At 43.6% G+C, this 19,696-nt stretch overlaps 1 protein-coding gene across 2 annotated transcripts in view; it reads left to right on the plus strand.

Moving 5' to 3' along the window:
- The window catches only part of LOC106580416 (ras GTPase-activating-like protein IQGAP2), an 82,854-nt gene that overhangs the window by 61,360 nt on the left and 1,798 nt on the right, over positions 1 to 19,696 (plus strand). For both annotated transcript variants that reach the window (XM_014161454.3, XM_014161455.2), the window contains exons 28-36: positions 301 to 385; positions 612 to 844; positions 4,507 to 4,639; positions 6,142 to 6,244; positions 9,509 to 9,650; positions 17,518 to 17,605; positions 17,789 to 18,001; positions 18,120 to 18,280; positions 18,548 to 18,691. In XM_014161454.3, the coding sequence (XP_014016929.1) occupies positions 301 to 385; positions 612 to 844; positions 4,507 to 4,639; positions 6,142 to 6,244; positions 9,509 to 9,650; positions 17,518 to 17,605; positions 17,789 to 18,001; positions 18,120 to 18,280; positions 18,548 to 18,691 (1,302 nt within the window). The remainder of the gene's footprint in view (positions 1 to 300; positions 386 to 611; positions 845 to 4,506; positions 4,640 to 6,141; positions 6,245 to 9,508; positions 9,651 to 17,517; positions 17,606 to 17,788; positions 18,002 to 18,119; positions 18,281 to 18,547; positions 18,692 to 19,696) is intronic.

A 19,696-nucleotide genomic window follows, 5' to 3' on the forward strand; every position in this document is an offset into this window, starting at 1 on the left:
GGTAGACAAAACAGTGCTTAGAGAGGCCAGAGGGTTACAACCCATCCATGTTACAAAGCTACTGGTTTAGACAACTGTTGAATCCCCACTCTGCAGTGCTCAGTATACTCCACAGGGGGGCACCACAGTTATTTTATACAACAGACTAAAATACACCCATCATTTTCTGAAATGGTCATGGTCCCCTGCATTTTATGTTGATGCGCCCCATCATTTGTGCATCAATTCACTATGTTGTGTATATTTTTAATGCATGCTGGTTTCACATCTTGTCCATGTTTTTTGTTGTTGTGCATGTAGCTATGGCATGAGGTACGTTGCAAAGGTCCTGAAAAATTCACTTCATGAAAAGTTCCCAGATGCTACAGAGGATGAGTTGTTGAAGGTGAATGTTCTCTCCTTTGCCATTCATACACCTTTCGTTCATGTTGCTGATATTGGTTTGGTAATATCAAGTTCCTTTAGTGTTCCCTGACACTGTAGTCCCCATGCAGATATTCAGAAACTCCAGTTTGTACTGATTAATACAGGTCTTTATGACAGCGCTTTGTGATGCCATGAAGCTATGTTTAACTGAGTGTGTGTGTGTGTGTGTGTGTGTCGGCTGTCAGATTGTAGGGAACCTGCTGTACTACCGCTATATGAACCCAGCCATAGTGGCTCCGGACGGCTTCGACATCATAGACATGTCAGCCGGAGGTCAGCTCCACTCTGACCAGCGTCGCAACCTGGGCTCCGTGGCCAAGATGCTGCAGCACGCCGCCGCCAACAAGCTGTTCGAGGGAGAGAATGCCCACATGACCCCCATGAACAACTACATCTCCCAGACCTACCAGAAGTTCAGGTGAGAGTAAATATCTACAACTCCCAAGCCTTTTGGCTGAGGTTCAGTTAAGATGGGTCTGGGAGTTATAGTTTTCTATCTGCCGGCCCGTTCCGAGATAAAAAAAAATTGCTTATTCACAAGGGTTGGCCTTTGTCTGCGCTATGTGCTGCGCAGACTGTTTACTGCGGCACTTTATCGATATTTATTTGATCTATACATTCCCTCAAATCTCGAAGCTGTGCATCTGATCCTTATTATGGAAAGATGTGTGAACCTCTGTAGTGTCTGGCTCAGGCCGACGCTCGTGAAGAAACAGAACCGCTGCCCCAAAAGAGCTGTTGGCTAGCAGACCTCTGTAGGACTAAAACTGTCACCATGTTTTTAAATATTAAATTCACTCTGAGTAGAACTGCTCCTGAGACTGCCATGTATAGAGGAATGTGCCATCTAATAAAGCAGAAGGGGATGAGATAAGAAAAAGAGCGGGCTTTACCGATAAACGCTAGGGAGGTCAGGGCAGGGTTAAGTTGACATGGGAGCAGAGGTGAGCCAGGAGAAAGAGGAAGTGTCTTTGTGTGAAAGTGCAGTGTCAGCAATGTGTCTTCACTAAAACGCAATACCACACAGACAGAGCGAGAAAGGGACAAAGGCTTGTGTTCCCTGAATTCTCTGCCCCGACCTCTTACATTATTGACTTATCTTTACTGGAAATCAGTTTGAACTCCAGCCGCTACTAAAAAAGCAAAGACAAAACCGTAATTACACAGGATATGTTTTGTCTTTTAAAGGGAAGTTCTGCCACTTTTCAACCTCACTCAGTATCTTCAACACCATGCTAGTCTCTACATACAGTGCTGCTTGAAAGTATGTGAATCCTACAGGGCTGGTCATTCTTTTGCTATAAAATATTAAAATAAACATAAAATCCTTATCTAAACTCCAATTCGTAATAAATACATTCCAAGTAAATGACACACAAAATAAATGATATTTTCTTTATTTAACAGAAACTTTGATGTGTGCAAGATTTGATGTGTGCAGAAATGTGAACCCCTTCAGTCAATAGCTTTTGGCACCTCGATTAGCAGCGATAACTTGGAGTAAATGTCTCCTATAGCCAGTAATCAGTCTCTGACATCTGTTTCGAGGGATTTTTGTCCACTCCTCCTTACAGAACTCAGCTAATTGAGTGAGGTTTGAGGGGTGTCTGGCATGAACTGCCCTCTTCAGGTCCAGCCACAGCATCTCGATTGGATTTAAGTCAGGACTTTGACTTGGCCAATCCAAAACACCAATTTTCTTTCTCCGGAGCCATTCTTTGGTAGATTTGCTTGAATGCTTTGGGTTGTTGTCTTGTTAGAAGACCCATTTTGACTGATGGCCTGACGTTCTGTTCAAGAATCTCCTGGTTTGACTCAGAATTCATGGTTCCCTTAGTGATGTGGAGTCGTCCAGGTCCAGAGGAGGAGAAGCAGCTCCAGATCTTGACATTCCCACCACCATGCTTGACTGTTGGGATAAGGTCCTTTTGGTAGTAGGCAGTGTTGGGTTTTTGACAAACATAGCGGTGTTGATTGTGACCAAAAAAGGTCGATTTTGGACTCATCGGTCCAGAGAATGGACTTCCAGAAACCTTCAGGTTTGTCCAGGTGGTCTCTGGCAAAGTTAAGATGGGCAGTTTAGTTATTTTTTGACAGCAGAGGCTTCTTCCTAGCAACCCTCCCATTAATTGCATTTTGATTCAGTGTTCTTCTTATTGTTGAAGCATGCACAGTTACCTGAGATGCAGCAAGGGAGGTCTGCAAATCTCTACAAGTTATGTTTGGGTTGGCTTTTACCTGATTTATTATTGCTCTTGGGGATATTTTGGAAGAGCATCCACTTCTAGGCTGAGTTGCTGTCATGTTAAATGCTCTCCATTTGTAAATGATTTTCCTCACAGTGGACTGATGGAGCTCAAATCTTTTTGAGATGATTTTATAACCTTCCCCAGACTGATGTGCTCTCACTACCCTCGTCCTGATGTCCTCTGAGATCTCCTTTCCTCTCTGCATGGTGTGCTTTGCATTCACCTGGATGGGTAAACACCAAACTGACCAGGTTTCTTATCTCTATTTATCAGAGTCCCGTCCAAACTCTTTCCTAAAGATCTCTCCTTTGATTGGTTCATTTGGTACCCAATTATTAACCCACCTGATTCTGTTTACCTACTTGATTTAACTAATGCAACTTGGGGTTCACTTATTTTTGCACCAGCACCAATTCCTTTTTAATTTTGTTTTTCTACTACACGCATGATTTCCTCTACATTAACATATGGTATTGGTAAACATTAACCTGTTATGTCAGATCAAAAATACTTGTTCTGATTAAATTAAGATTTTATGGTAAAAACGTAAAAAATCTGTAATTGCACAAGGTGTTCACATACTTTTAAGCAGCACTGTATGTGAAAACGGCCTTAATGTTTTTGTTTATTGGCTAGATATCAGACATCTTTGATAATACACTAGTACATGACCAATAGCATGTGGACACCTGCTCGTCGAACAGTCTCCTTCCAAAATCATAAGCATTAATATGGAGTTGGTCCCCCCTTTGCTGCTATAACAGCCTCTACTAGACCTGGCTCGCAGTTGGCGTTCCAGTTCATCCCAAAGGTGTTCGATGGAGTTGAGGTCAGGGCTCTGTGCAGGCCAGTCAAGTTCTTCCACACTGATCTCGACAAAACATTTCTGTATGGACCTCTCTGTGCACAGGGGCTTTGTCACCTGAAACAGGAAAGGGCCTTCCCCAAACTGTTGCCACAAAGTTGGAAGCACAGAATCGCCTAGAATGCCATTGTCTGCTGCTTCACTGGAATTAAGGGGCCTAGCCCGAATCATGAAAAACAGCCCCAGAACATTTTTCCTCCTCCTCCAAACTTTACAGTTGGCACTATGCATTCGGGCAGGTAGCATTTTCCTGGCATCAGCCAAACCCAGATTAGTCTGTCGGACTGCCAGATGGTGAACCGTGATTCATCACTCCAGAGAACGCATTTCCACTGCTCCGGAGTCCAATGGCGGTGAGATTTACACCACTCCAGCTGACGCTAGGCATCATTGCACATCGTGTTTCTTAGGCGTGTGTGCGGCTGCTCGGCCATGGAAACCCATTTCATGAAGCTACCGACGAACAGTTATTTTGCTGACGTTGCTTCCGGAGGCAGTTTGGAACTCGGTAGTGAGTGTTGCAACCGAGGACAGACGATTTTTACACACTTCAGCACTCGGCGGTCCAGTTCTGTGAGCTTGAGTGGCCTACCACTTCACGGCTGAGCTGTTGTTCCTACACGTTTCAACTTCTCCATAACAGCACTTACAGTTGACCGGGGCTGCTCTAGCAGGGCAGACATTTTACGAACTGACTTGTTGGAAAGGTGGCATCCTATGATGGTGTCACATTGAAAGTCACTGAGCTCTTCCACTGCCAATGTTAGTCTGTGGAGATTGCATGGCGGTGTGCGCGATTTTATACACCTGTCAGCAACGGGTGTGGCTAAAATAGTCGATTCCACATACTTTTGTATAAATAGTGTTTCATCAGAGATGGTGAATGATTTTACTACTACCCTTTTTGTCCAGTAATCTTCCTGGTGAGGTAAAAAACCAACAGAATGCTTTGATCCTGTCTTTCAGGGTGTTTTTCCAGGCAGCGTGTGACGTCCCTGAGCCGGAGGAGAAGTTTAACGTGGATGAGTACTCTGACATGGTGACTCTGTGCAAGCCTGTCATCTACATCTCTATAGATGAGATCATCAACACACATTCGGTAAGCCCAGACTGTCTGTGCATCCCAAATGGCACCCTATTCCCTTTATAGTGCACTACATTTGGCCAGAGCGCTATGGGCCCTGGTTAAAGTAGTGCCCTATATAGGGAATAAAGTGCCATTTGGGACAAGACCTTGGACTCTCTCCTATTCCTTCCCCCTCTCCTAGTCTCCCTCTCCATCTCTCTCTCTCCTTTTCCTTCCCCCTCTCTTCTAGTCTCCCTCTTCCCATCTCTCTCCTTTTCCTCCCCCCTCTCTTCTAGTCTCCCTCTTCCCATTGCTCTCTCCTTTTCCTTCCCCCTCTCTTCTAGTCTCCCTCTTCCCATCTCTCTCTCTCCTTTTCCTTCCCCCTCACTTCTAGTCTCCCTCTTCCCATCGCTCTCTCCTTTTCCTTCTCCCTCTCCATCTCTCTCTCTCCTTTTCCTACCCCCTCTCTTCTAGTCTCCCTCTTCCCATCGCTCTCTCCTTTTCCTTCCCCCTCTCTTCTAGTCTCCCTCTTCCCATCTCTCTCTCTCCTTTTCCTTCCCCCTCACTTCTAGTCTCCCTCTTCCCATCGCTCTCTCCTTTTCCTTCTCCCTCTCCATCTCTCTCTCTCCTTTTCCTTCCCCCTCTCTTCTAGTCTCCCTCTTCCCATCGCTCTCTCCTTTTCCTTCCCCCTCTCTTCTAGTCCCTCTCCATCTCCTGGGTATGAGAGGGGTGATGGTGACAGGGAGGACATCAGAGGTTCTCATAGCCAAATGTCTCAGATGTTGACATCCTTTTTGGCGTCGTTAGTTTCACTCTCTGCTCACCTCACCCACATGGCTTACAAGCACAACAATGGACATGATGTGCATTATACCCCACTGACAGACATGCTCAGCTTTTATCTTGCAGTTACAGAGTTTAGGATTTCCTTACTGCAACTTTGACACGCACACACACACACACACACACACACACACACACACACACACACACACACACACACACACACACACACACACACACACACACACACAGTAATAAACAGAGAATACTATATTTTACAGTAAAGTCTCAATACATGAACGAAATACATCCCCAAGGAGGATGAGATGAATGGAGGAAGGGACGGATGGATGACCCCCCCCAGCACAGCTGTGTCCATTGCCATAGGAAGGCAATGAACGTCCTGTCATTATCAATCTCCACGTAAGGAGGAAGAGAGGACTGAGCTTGGTATTACTGCAGAGCTGTGCTAGGAGGGGGTCTAAGAGGGGATCATCTATCTGTCCTTTCCTCCATTCATCTCATCCTCCTTGGGGATGTATTTCGTTCATGTATTGAGACTTTACTGTAAATAGTATTCTTTGTTTATTACTGCGTGTCTGTGTGTGTGTGTCGCCCTGTCTATAAAGACAGGGCGAACATCAAACTGTTATCACACACAGCATACATACAGTGTGGGCTGGAGAGGCCTAGTCTTGGAGGAGTGTGTGTCTGACATAATCCACCTTTGTGGTGTTCTGTGTGTGTCCTAGCTAGTGTTGGAGCACCTGGAAGCAATCTCCCCTGACCACAACGACCTGCTGCATGAGCTGTTGCAGGACCTCGGGGACATGCCTGATGTGGAGGCACTGCTGGGTACCACAGACACCCCTACACCCTCGCCCTGCTTCCTACACCCCTCGCCCTGCTTCCTACACTCCTCGCCCTGCTTCCTACACCCCTCGCCCTGCTTCTTTCACCACCCACACTGCTTCCTACACCCCCACACTATACCTCCTACACCCCTCAGTTCACCTTCATCCCTGCCTCCCAGACACCCAACGTTATACAGTACCAGTCAAAAGTTTGGACACATCTACTCATTCCAGGGTTTTTCTTCATTTCTACATTGTAGAATATTAGTGAGGACATCAAAGCTATGAAATAATGCATATGGAATCATGTGGTACCCCAAAAAGTGTTAAACAAATACAAATATATTTTATATTTGAGATTCTTAAAAGTAGCCACCCTTTACCTTGATGACAGCTTTGCACACTCACACTCATTCTCACAACCAGCTTCATGAGATAGTCACCTGGAATGCATTTTAATTAACCTCTAGGGGCTAGGGGGCAGTATTTTCACGGCCGGATGAAAAACGTACCCAATTTAAACAGGTTACTACTCTGGCCCAGAAAATAGAATATGCATATTATTAGTAGATTTGAATAGAAAACACTCTGACGTTTCTAAAACTGTTTGAATGGTGTCTGTGAGTATAACAGAACTCATATGGCAGGCAAAAAACCTGAGAAAAATATGAATCAGGAAGTGGGAGAATTTAGAAATGTAGTTTTTGTTTTGAATCCCTTGAAAAACTACAGTGACATAGGATTAACGTTACACCTCCTAACTCTTCCATTGGCTGTCAACAATCTTTAGGAACTGGTTTCAACCGTCAGCTGTTACCGGGGCAGATCATTTTGGCTCAGTCAATCATTGGCCAGTCTGAGGAGAGGTGTCTTATGATGCGTGACGTCATCATTTTTATATTTTTCTTCTGGGATGAATAGCTATTGCCGGTTGTAAAATTATTGCAATTTTACGTAAAAAAATACCCTAAAGGATTGATTGTAAACATAGTTTGACGTGTTTCTACAAACGGTAATGGAACTTTGAACATTTCGTCTATGGATTTGCATCCACACCACATGGCATTGTAAAGTGTTCTGGATGGGTCAACAAAACGGACGTATTTGGACATAAATGATGGACTTTGCAGAACAAATGAACATTTCTTGTGGAAGTGGGTGCCCATCCGAGTGCATTCCGCCGAAGATCAGCAAAGGTAAGTAAATATTTCGAACATATTGTTAGAGATTTGTCGACGCCGTGGTTGTAGGCTAACTGTATAGCTTAGCATTGAAGGCTAAGTTCTGTACTCAGAATATTGAACAATGTGCTTTTTCCGTAACGTTATTTTGAAATCTGACAAAGTGGTTGCATAAAGGAGTAGATTATCTCTAATTCTTTAAATAATTGTTATACATTTTTTCAACGTTTATGAGTTCTTCCGTAAATTAAATGTGCCTATTCACTGGAAGTTATGTGGAGAAAACATTTTCTGAACGTCACGCGCCAATGGGTTTTTGGATATAAATATAAACTTGATCGAACAAAAAATGCATGTATTGTCTAACATGATGTCCTAGGAGTGTCATCTGATGAAGATTGTCAAAGGTTAGTGCTTAATTTTAGCTGTATATCTGGTTTTGTGATGGCTATCGTGCTTGGAAAATTTTTTTTTTTTTTTTTTGCTGAGGTGCTTTGCTAAAATAATCTAATGTTTTGCTTTCACCGTAAAGCCTTTTTGAAATCGGACAATGTGATTGGATTAACGAGTAGAGTATCTTTAAAATGCCGTATAATACTTGAATTTTAATTTTGAGATTATTTTGTTTTGAATATCGCGCCGTGCTATCTCACTGGTTGTTGTCCAACCAATCCCGTTATTGGGATTGTATCCTCAAGAGGTTGGTGTCCTTGTTAAAAGTGAATTTGTGAAATTTCTTTCCTTCTTAATGCTCTTGAACTATTCAGTTGTGTTGTGACAAGGGGTGGTATACAGAAGATAGCCCAATTTGGTAAAAGACTAAGTCCATATTATGGCAAGAACAGCTATAAGCAAAGACAAACGACAGTCTATTTTTATTTATTTAACTTTTATTTAACTAGGCAAATCAGTTAAGAACAAATTCTTATTTTACAATGACGGCCTACCCCGGCCAAACCTTCTGCTAACCTGGACGACGCTGAGCCAATTGTGCGCCGCCCTATGGGACTATCATTACTTTAAGACATGAAGGTCACTCAATTCGGAAAATGTCAAGAACTTTTAATGTTTCTTCAAGTGCAGTCGCAAAAACCATCAAGCGCTATGATGAAACTGGCTCTCATGAGGACCGCCACAGGAAAGGAAAACCCAGAGTTACCTCTGGTGCAGAGGATAAGTTCATTAGAGTTACCAGCCTCAGAAAATGCTGCCCAAATAAATGCTTCAAAGTCCAACTAACAGACACATCACAACATCAACTGTTCAGAGAAGACTGCGTGAATCAGGCCTTCATGGTCGCATTGCTGCAAACAAACCACTACTAAAGGACACCAATAAGAAGAAAAGACTTGCTTGGGCCAAGAAACACAAGCAATGGACATTAGACCGGTGGAAATCTGTCCTTTGGTCTGATGAGTCCAAATTTGAGATTTTTCGTTCCAACCGTCATGTCTTTGAGATGCAGAGTAGATGAACGGATTATCTCCGCATGTGTAGTTCCCACCGTGAAACATGGAAGAGGAGGTGTGCTGGTGTGGGGGTGCTTTGCTGGTGACACTGTCAGTGATTTTATTTAGAATTCTCTGCGCACTTAACCAGCATGGCTACCACAGCATTCTGCAGCGATACGCCATCCCATCTGGTTTGCGCTTAGTGGGACTATCATTAGTTTTTCAACAGAACAATGACCTAACACACTTTCAAGCTATGTAAGGGCTATTCGACCAAGAAGGAGAGTGATGGAGTGCTCCATCAGATGACCCGACCTCAACCCAATTGAGATGGTTTGGGATGAGTTGGACCATAGAGAGAAGGAAAAGCAGCCAACAAGCGCTCGGTATATGTTGGAACTCCTTCAAGACTGTTGGAAAAGCATTCCAGGTGAAGCTGGTTGAGAGAATGCAAAAGTGTGCAAAGCTGTCAAGGCAAAAGGTGGCTACTTTGAAAAATCTAAAATATATTTTGATTTGTTTAACTATTCTTTTGGTTTTTGGTTCTCCACTGGGACTGACAAAAGTACACATTAGCTCTCATACCAGGAACCAGCCTGCAGGGATAGCTAAACTTATTTCTCTGTTTTTCAGGTGAAGGGGTGGTGGATCCTAACAACCCCAACAAGGAGAGCACCCTGAGTCAGCTGGCAAAGACTCAGATCTCCCTCAGCCTCACTAACAAGTTTGAGCTGCTGGAGGGCGATGACAAGGACACGAAAGGCCTGATGATGAAGTAAGACACTGGATTCGTCCCAAATGGCACCCTATTTCACTAAAACATAGGAAATAGGGTTCCATTTGAGACATATTGCTATGAACAATCTACTCATTATTTACTCTTCATTATGGAAGCCCATTAAAATCCCCATAAAGTTAAACACACACATGGGAGGACTGCACAGTGAGAGGTTTTGTACTGAGCGAGCCAAAGAAGCCAGAAGAAACAGTTTAAATGTGTTTGACGTTCCAGTAGGTTTGAAAATAACAGAAAAGCTGGCACACTGAATATGCTCCCAATTACCACTTTTATTGACAGCGTCGTGACCTGACAAAGATCCTTGTGGATCGAAACGTTGTCAATAAAGGTGGTAAGTATGAGCATATTCAGTGTGCCGGCCTTTCTGTGCTTTTCAAGTTTCATTAACCCAGCACCTAGGGTGTGGTATGACCACAAACTGTTCTATAGATGTTCTAGTAGGTACATACATAAATAACCACAGTGGCTATCGCTCAGTGACAGCTCTATGTGCTCTTTCCTGCTCCACTATCACTTCCTATCCTGCCAGGAAGAGGTTTAGTGGCCAGGGTTATCTTGCTCATGGACCTGCTCATTTTAGATAATGTATTATGCTTCTTTGAGGAAAAGGCTGTGTGTTTAAAAGATGGTTTCTGTTCTGCTGATGTGACTGTGCTCATCATGTTTCCTGTGACATGAACACCAATCCAGCCAGTCACAACTGATCATGTGGTCAAGCAAAACTCCTGGCTCTACCTATGATACTATACATGGCAGCTCTGTTCATCTGACCTACAGTAGTTGAGGTGAGAAGCCATGTTAGGGCTCTGTTGTGTCTCAGTCTCTGTGTCACTGTGGTCCTGGCCAGTGTCGAGCCAGCATGCACTGGGGCAGGAAATGGGAAGTGTGACTGAGTGGCGTCATGTCCTACTGCAGGGTCAGTGAATGGGACAATGGGACAGTGACGCGTTTGTGTGTTAACACAGCTAAATGTTTCCTCTCCCCCAGAACCTAGAGAAGCCAGAGCTCAACACACTGCCAATTATTTTCAAACCAAATCAACAAGCCTTTGAAAAACAGCAGTCACGTACTGTAACAGCTAGCCAGTATGAGGCCAATGTTTCAGCTACACTGTTTTGTTAAAATTACATTAATCCCACATATTGTACACAATCACCCAGTCAGTGCTAGGGTTGAAGGGCGGGAACCTGGTTACCGAGATTTTCGGGGATTTATCGCCCAAAACCACTCCATTTTCCCCGGATGAATAACTGCGAGAAACCGATAAGTTATTTATATGAACAGCATGACGTGATATGGAACTGTTAAATTATATGCAATGTATAAATGTGGCTTCTCTACGGCCTCTACATGATGAATCATCAACGCTTATCTATCCAAAATAGATTATCCTGTTCTAGATCGACTATAGCCCTATACAGTGCATTGCATTCTGAAAGTATTCAGAACAGTTGACTTTTTCCACATTCTATTATAGCCTTATTCTACAATGGATTCAATAGTTTTTTCCCTCACCAATCTACACACAATACCCCATAATGACAAAGCAAAAACAGGTTTTTAGAAATTTTTGCAAATGTATTAAAAATAAAATTGTGAAATATCACATTTACATAAGTATTCAGACCCTTTAATCAGTACTTTGTTGAAGCACCTTTGGCAGCGATTACAGCCTTGAGTCTTCTTGGGTATGACGCTACAAGCTTGGTACACCTGTATTTGGAGTTTCTCCTATTCTTCTCTGCAGACCCTCTCAAACTCTGTCAGGTTGGATGGGGAGAGTCGCTGCACAGCTATTTTCAGGTCTCTCCAGAGATGTTCAAGTCCGGGCTCTGGCAGGGCCACAAAAGAACATTCAGAGACTTGTCCCGAAGCCACTCCTGTGTTGTCTTGGCTGTGTGCTTAGGGTCGTTGTCCTGTTGGAAGGTGAACCTTGCCCCAGTCTAAGGTCCTGAGCGCTCTGGAGCAGGTTTTCATCAAGGATCTCTCTGTACTTTGCTCCGTTCATCTTTCCCTCGATCCTGACTAGTCTGCCAGTAACTGCCACTTAGAAAAGATTCTCACAGCATGATGCTGCCACCACCATGCTTCACCGTAGGGATGGTGCCAGGTTTCCTCCAGACGTGACGCTTGGCATTCAGGCCAAAGAGTTCAATCTTGGTTTCATCAGACCAGAGAATCTTGTTTCTCATTGTCTGAGAGTCTTTAGGTGCCTTTTGGCAAACTCCAACCGGGCTGTTGAAAGTGAGGAAGGAATGAAGCAACAATAGAGAAAGAGGAGGTAGGCTAATAACAATAAGGGAAATATTATGAAAGGTGTAATATGAGTCAGCCTACTAATTATACAAATAGGCCATATTATATTCAGATTCGCTAGCCTATACTTGTAACTTGTGCTGCACCAGAATTGCATGTTCTCTCCCTGCTTTATCATGGTTTGAACGATGTGTGTAATTCCAGTCATATAATACAATACGGTAATACTGTTCACACTCAAAGATTAGCCTGCTGGAGCTAGTTTAATTTATTTACCCAGGAGAGTATTTAGCTAGCTACACATATATATATTTACCCAGGAGAGTATTTAGCTAGCTACACACATATATATATACACAAAAGTAAACTCCGCAAAAAAGAAAAGTCCTCTCACTGTCAACTGCGTTTATTTTCAGCAAACTTAACATGTGTAAATATTTGTATGAACATAACAAGATTCAACAACTTAGACATAAACAAGTTCCACAGACATGTGACTAACAGAAATTGAATAATGTGTCCCTGAACAAAGGGGGGAGTCAAAAAGTAACAGTCAGTATCTGGTGTGGCCACCAGCTGCATTAACCTCTCTTGGGTATGTGGGACGTGGCCGTCCCACCTGCGGGACACACTATTCAACAGCCAGTGAAATAGCAGGGCGCCAAATTCAAAACAGCAAAAATCTCATAATTCAAATTTCTCAAACATACAACTATTATAACCCATTTTAAAGATGGACTACTCCTTAATCCAACCACATTGTCCGATTTCAAAAAGGCTTTACGGCGAAAGCATAGCATTAGATTATGTTAGCACATCACCTTGACAAGAAAAACCACACAGCCATTTTCCAAGCAAGGACAGGCGTCACAAAAAACAGAAATACAGCTAAAATGAATCACTAACCTTTCACGATCTTCATCAGATGGCACTCATAGGACTTCATGTTACACAATACATGTATGTTTTGCTCGATAAAGTTCATATTTATATCCAAAAACCCCATTTTACATTGGCGTGTAATGTTCAGAAATGTTTTGCCTCCCAAAACTTCCGGTGAATGAGCACATCAATTTACAGAAATACTCATCATAAACATTGATAAAATATTAAACTGTAATTCAAAGAATTATAGATACACCTCTCCTTAATGCAACCGCTGTGTCAGATTTCAAAAAAACTTTACAGCGAAAGAACACTTTGCAATAATCTGAGTACAGCGTTCAGACACGAAACCAAACCCGCCATTTTGTGGAGTCAATAAAACTCAGAAATAATATTATAAATATTCACTTACCTTTGATGATCTTCATCAGAATGCACTCCCAGGAATCTCAGGTCCACAATAAATGTTTTGTTTTGTTCGATAAAGTCCATCATTTATGTCCAAATACCTCCTTTTTGTTTGAGCGTTCAGTCCACTACTCCAAGTGCAGGAAGCACGCAAAAATGTCACGACGAAAAGTCAAAAGTCCTATTTACGTTCGTAGAAATATGTCAAACGATGTATAGCATCAATCTTTAGCATGTTTTCAACATAAATCTTCAGTAATATTCCAACCGGACAATTCCAATGTCTTCAGAAAAGAAAAGAAACACAGCTCACACTCACGTGAGTGCGCGCCTCTGAGCTCATGCCCGCCTCTGAGCTCATGCCATTCTCTCAGTCATCTGACTCCAGGCCCTCTCGTTCGCTCAATATTCACAGTAGAAGCATGAAACAACGTTCTAAAGACTGTTGACATCTAGTGGAAGCCTTAGGAAGTGCAAAATGAACCCTAAGTCACTGTATAGGCAATAGGCAATCACTTGAAAAAACTACAACCCTCAGATTTCCCACTTCCTGGTTGGATTTTTCTCAGGTTTCTGCCTGCCATATGAGTTCTGTTATACTCAGACATCATTCAAACAGTTTTAGAAACTTCAGAGTGTTTTCTATCCAAATCTACTAATAATATGCATATCCTACCTTCTGAGCCTGAGTAGCAGGCAGTTTAATTTGGGCACGCCTTTCATCCGGATGTCAAAATACTGCCCCCTACCCTAGAGAAGTTAAGTACTGCAGTGCATCTCTTCCTCATGGACTGCACCAGATTTGCCAGTTCTTGCTGTGAGATGTTACCCCACTCTTCCACCAAGGCACCTGCAAGTTCCCGCACATTTCTGGGGGGAATGGCCCTAGCCCTCACCCTCTGATCCAACAGGTCCCAGACGTGCTCAATGGGATTGAGATCCGGGCACTGCAATTTATTGCCCTGGTCACACCTGCAGTCCTCATGCCTCCTTGCAGCATGCCTAAGGCACGTTCACGCAGATGAGCAGGGACCCAGGGCATCTTTCTTTTGGTGTTTTTCAGAGTCAGTAGAAAGGCCTCTTTAGTCTCCTAAGTTTTCATAACTGTGACCTTAATTGCCTACCGTCTGTAAGCTGTTAGTGTCTTAAAACTTGTTGAGGACAGACATTCCGCTAGCCAATATCCAATGGAACAGCGTGGCGCGAAATACAAAAACCTCAAATCCAATCATTTAAATTTTTCAAACATACGACTATTTTACACCATTTTAAAGATACACTTCTCCTTAATCCAACCACATTGTCCGATTTCAAAAAGACTTTACAGCGAAAGCAAAACATTAGATTATGTTAGGAGAGTACATAGACCAAAATAACCACATAGCCATTTTCCAAGCAACCATATATGTCAATAAAACCCAAAACACAGCTAAATGAAGCACTAACCTTTGATGATCTTCTTCAGATGACACTCCTAGGACATTATGTTATACAATACATGTATGTTTTGTTCAATCAAGTTCATATTTATATCCAAAAACAGCTTTTTACATTGGCGCGTGATGTTCAGAAAATGTATTCCCACCAAAAACTCCCGGTGAATTTACAAAAATACTCATCATAAACGTTGACAAAATACATAACAATTATTTTTAAGAATTATAGATACAGAACTCCTTTATGCAACCGCTGTGTCTGATTTTAAAATAGCTTTTCGGCGAAAGCACATTTTTCAATATTCTGAGTACATAGCTCGCCATCACGGCGAGCTACCCGCCAAGTTCGGGGCAACCTAAACTCAGAATTAGTATTAGAAATATTGTATTACCTTTGCTGATCTTCGTCAGAATGCACTCCCAGGACTGCTACTTCCACAAGAAATGTTGTTTTTGTTCGAAATAATCCATAGTTTTATGTCCGCCGTTTTGTTCGTGCGCTCAGGTCACTATCCAAAGGGTAACGCGCGAGCGCAATTCGAGACACAAAAAGTCAAAATGTTCCATTACCGTACTTAGCATGTCAAACGCTGTTTAAAATAAATTTTTATGGTATTTTTAACGTAAAATTGCGATAATATTCCAACCGGACAATAGTGTATTCATTCAAGGAGAAAGAGAAAAAACAGCGTGCTCGCGGGAACGCGCATATCCAATCCCTTTATCCTCAGGCAGACCACTCAGAAACTGAGCTCCTATACTCTGCCCAGAGACAGGAGAAGGCTCAATCCACTTTCTGGAGGCTTTAGACAGCCAATGGAAGCCCTAGAAAGTGCAACGTAACAGCACAGATACTGTAGTTTCGAAAGGGACTAGAAAGAAGAACTACAATTTTCAGATACTACACCTCCTGGTTGACTTTTTCTCAGGTTTTTGCCTGCCATATGAGTTCTGTTATACTCACAGACACCATTCAAACAGTTTTAGAAACTTCAGAGTGTTTTCTATCCAATATAATAATATGCATATTCTCGTTTCTGGGCAAGAGTAGTAACCAGTTTAAATCGGGTACGTTTTTTCATCCGGCCGTGAAAATACTGCCCCCTATCCATATCAGGTTTTAACTTCCGTTCCACAGGTGCATGTTCATTAATTGTTTATTGTTCATTGAACAAGCATGGGAAACAGTGTTTAAACCCTTTACAATGAAGATCTGTGGAGTTATTTGGATTTCTACGAATTATTTTTGAAAGACAGGGTCCTGAAAAAGGGACATTTCTGTTTTTGCTGAGTTTATATGGACACCCTTTCAAATTAGTGGATCTGGCTATTTCAGCCACACACGTTGCAGACAGGTGTATAAAATCGAGCACACAGCCATGCAATCTCCATCGACAACCATTCGCAGTAGAATGGCCTTACTGAAGAGCTCCATGACTTTCAACGTGGCACCGTCATAGGATGCCACCTTTCCAACAAATAAGTTTGCCAAATTTCTGCCCTGCTAGAGCTGCCCCGGTCAACTGTAAGTGCTGTTATTGTGAAGTGGAAACGTCTAGGAGCACAACAGCTCAGCCACAAAGTGGTAAGACAGACAAGCTCACAGAACGGGACCGCCAAGTGCTGAAGCTCGAAGCGCGTAAAAATCGTCTGTCCTCGGTTGCAACACTCTGAGTTCCACATGACCTCTGGAAGCAACGTCAGCAAAATAACTGTTTGTTGGGAGCTTCATGAAATGTGTTTCCATGGCTGAGCAGCTGCACACAAGCCTAAGATCACCATGTGCAATGCCAAGCGTCGGCTGGCGCGGTGTAAAGCTCGCTGCCATTAGACTCTGGAGCAGTGGAAACACGTTCTCTGGAGGGATGAATCACGCCTGATCTGGCAGACCGACAGACAACTCTCGGTTTGGCAGATGCCAGGAGAACGCTACCTGTCCGACTGCATAGTGCCAACTGTAAAGCTTGGTAGAGGAGGAATAATAGTCTGGGGCTGTTTTTCATTGTTCGGGCTAGGCCCCTTAGTTCCAGTGAAGGGAAATCTTAATGCTACAGCATACAATGACATTCTAGAGGATTCTGTGCTTCCAACTTTGTGGCAACACTTTAGGCAAGGCCCTTTCTTGTTTGCAATTGCAATTCCCCCATGCACAAAGCGAGGTCCATACAGAAATGGTTTGTCGAGATCGGTGTGGAAGAACTTTTGACTGGCCTGTACAGAGCCTTGACTTCAACCCCATCGAACACCTTTGGGATGAATTAGAACGCCGATTGCGAGCCAGGCCTAAAGCCTCCACATTAGTGCCCGACCTCACTAATGCTCTTGTGGCTGAATGCCGCGGGGACTTGCTTCCAATGTTCCAACGTCTAGTGGAAAGCCTTCCCTGAAAAGTGGAGGCTGTTATAGCAGCAACGGGGGGACCAACTCCATATTAATGGCAGTGATTTTGGAATGAGATATTCGACAAGCATACTTTTGGTCATGTAATGTACATCTATGGGCCTCTATAGACCTATTTATAATGCTTTTGAATGACACTTCCGGTTTTGGCGGGAAATACCAGGTTACCCGTGAGAAAAGTGGCTTATTCTCGGGATGGAGCATTTGTAAAATACCGGTAAAATATTGAAACCTACTCAGTGCCCTGGCCTGTACAGTATATTATCTGTGTATGATAAGGTTTCATACATAGTGCGTCCCAAACCGCATCCTATTCCTTATATAGTGTGCACTACTTTTGATCATGGCCTGGGGCTGTTGTCAAAAGTATTGCACTACATAGAGAATAGTGGATGTGATGCACATTTGCGATGCAACCTAGGTGATGTTTTCTCTTTCTCTCTGTCTGTCTCTGTCAGAACTAAGAAGCTGATAATGGATGTGATCAGGATCCAGCCAGGAGACACTCTCCCAGAGACCCTGGAGACCCCAGCCTCTGGCCTCCAGGTGACGGCATAATCATGACCCCTAAACCAGCCCAGCACCCCACACCTCAGATACTTTTCTATTAAAGTGGTTTGATTTCCATGCTATGCCCTTTGTGCCATGCAGGAGTGGAAAAGAGCAGTCATGCTAATTTTCCTGTCTGTCTTTGTGTCTGTCTCTCTTCCTACTTGTGCTGTGGTCCAGGAGCGTGAGCATGCTAAGGTGGTGGAGCTGCGTGCAGTGCAGGACGCCCAAGCCCCAGAGGGGCTGAAGAGCAGCCAGGCAGTGCTGGAGGACAGACAGCTGCCTCTAGAGCAGAAGAAGAGGAAGATCCTCCGCAATCTCCGAACCCTGGAGCAGGCTGGCCTCGTCACCACTGGCAACAAGTACCAGGATCTCATCAACGACATCTCCAAGGTACACGAACACAAACAAGCGCAAACACATACACGCGCACACACACACTGATGGCCTTCAGAGTTTGTTGCAGAAAACCCATCTAACCAATCACGTCCCTTTTGTGTGTGATTGACAGGACATTCGTTACCAGAGGCGTTACAGACAGAGGAGGAAGGCGGAGCTAGTGAAGCTCCAGCAGACACTGAGTGCGCTCAACTCAAAGACAGCCTTCTATCAGGACCAGACCAACTACTATGACACTTACATCAGGACCTGCCTTGACAACCTCAACAGGAAGTGAGTGTCCCCTACAAACGGACCCCTCGGCACTAACCATAAGTCTTAGTTAACCTAAAAACATACACTGTACAGGGCCTAGCAAGTCAACAAGGATCTAGGGTCACAGAGGAGGAATTGGTTTGGAATGGGGCCATATGGGCTAGTTTTGAATTACATTGTCATTGCTCTTGTCATGATCAGAGCCCATGGTCCCATTCAAAACTTGATGTGTGCGTGAGTGACTTCCATGCGTGTGTGTGACCTATCTGGTGTGTGTCCCCACAGGAACGCGCGGCGGTCCATCAAGTTGGACAGGAAGGTGGAGGAGAAGGGCAGTAAGAAGTGGAAGCATCAGTCTCTGAAGTACACGGCGGCCCGGCTGCATGAGAAGGGAGTGATCCTGGAGATAGAGGGGCTGCAAACCAACCAGTGAGTGAAGCAGAGTGGAGGACAGCTGGTCCTAGTTAGCTTAGCATTGTGCATGGACATCAGCTTCCCGACGCTGTAGTCGTGTTCATTTGTACAAACCGTTTCAAGCCATTGCAAAATGTTTTAGAATTGAAAACGTTTTGCAACATAAAAGGTTTTACAACGAACAGACAGGATTTTGTGATTTAAGGGGTAGTGTGGTTGAACTAATGTGAACATGGTATTGAATTCTGAGTGAGTTTGTACCATACCAGGTCTCGGTATTGTGGTAGAAGTAGGTTATCCATATTTGACAAGGGGCTCTGCTCCAATACTTTCAGAAATTAATGAGTCTGTCATAGCTTTTACAAATCAGATCAGTGATTATTCCAAAGGAAGGGAGGACAAAAGGATGCATTGGTAAAGTATTGGGACGGGGCCAAGGCCAGGTCTTTGATGTGATGAGTGAGCTGAGTAAGCTCTGTGTGAGACGGGGAGGAAGGAAAAACCTCATTAAGGGGCATTGTCCATACAGACACCCACCGTGTTCTATCTCTCGCTCTCTCTTGCTCTCTCTGTCTTTTTTGTGCTATCCCCACTCTCTCCTTCACTCTTTGTCCCTCTCTCTTTCCCCTCTCCCTCCATCTCTCTGAATACTTGCTCCCGTCTTTCCTGTTTTGGCCAGGCTGTTCCAGCTAGAGTGGCGCTGAGAGCCAAAGTCAGCTCCTGTGGCTCCTCACTGCACTCTGTGGGAGTTCCAGGCTAGGTCAGAGAGGAAACGGAGAGCTAGTATCTAGAAGACAGAGCTACGTCCTCTTTAGAGCCATTTAAAAACACTACACTTTGGCCCAATATCATCAATGCATTTCAGAAAATAAGTACACAAAAAAAAGGATTTCAAAGCATTCTATTTCTGGTCATACTATTTCTCACACAACATTTAAATGTTATTCCAAAACAGGCCTGTCTGACGACGTGACCTGCGGACAATAGCAGGACTAGAGTTGGTTATTATCCAGTCTCTGT

The sequence above is a fragment of the Salmo salar genome, chromosome 20 (assembly GCF_965601325.2).
Source record: "Salmo salar chromosome 20, fSalSal1, whole genome shotgun sequence".
Classification (NCBI taxonomy): Eukaryota; Metazoa; Chordata; class Actinopteri; order Salmoniformes; family Salmonidae; genus Salmo; species Salmo salar.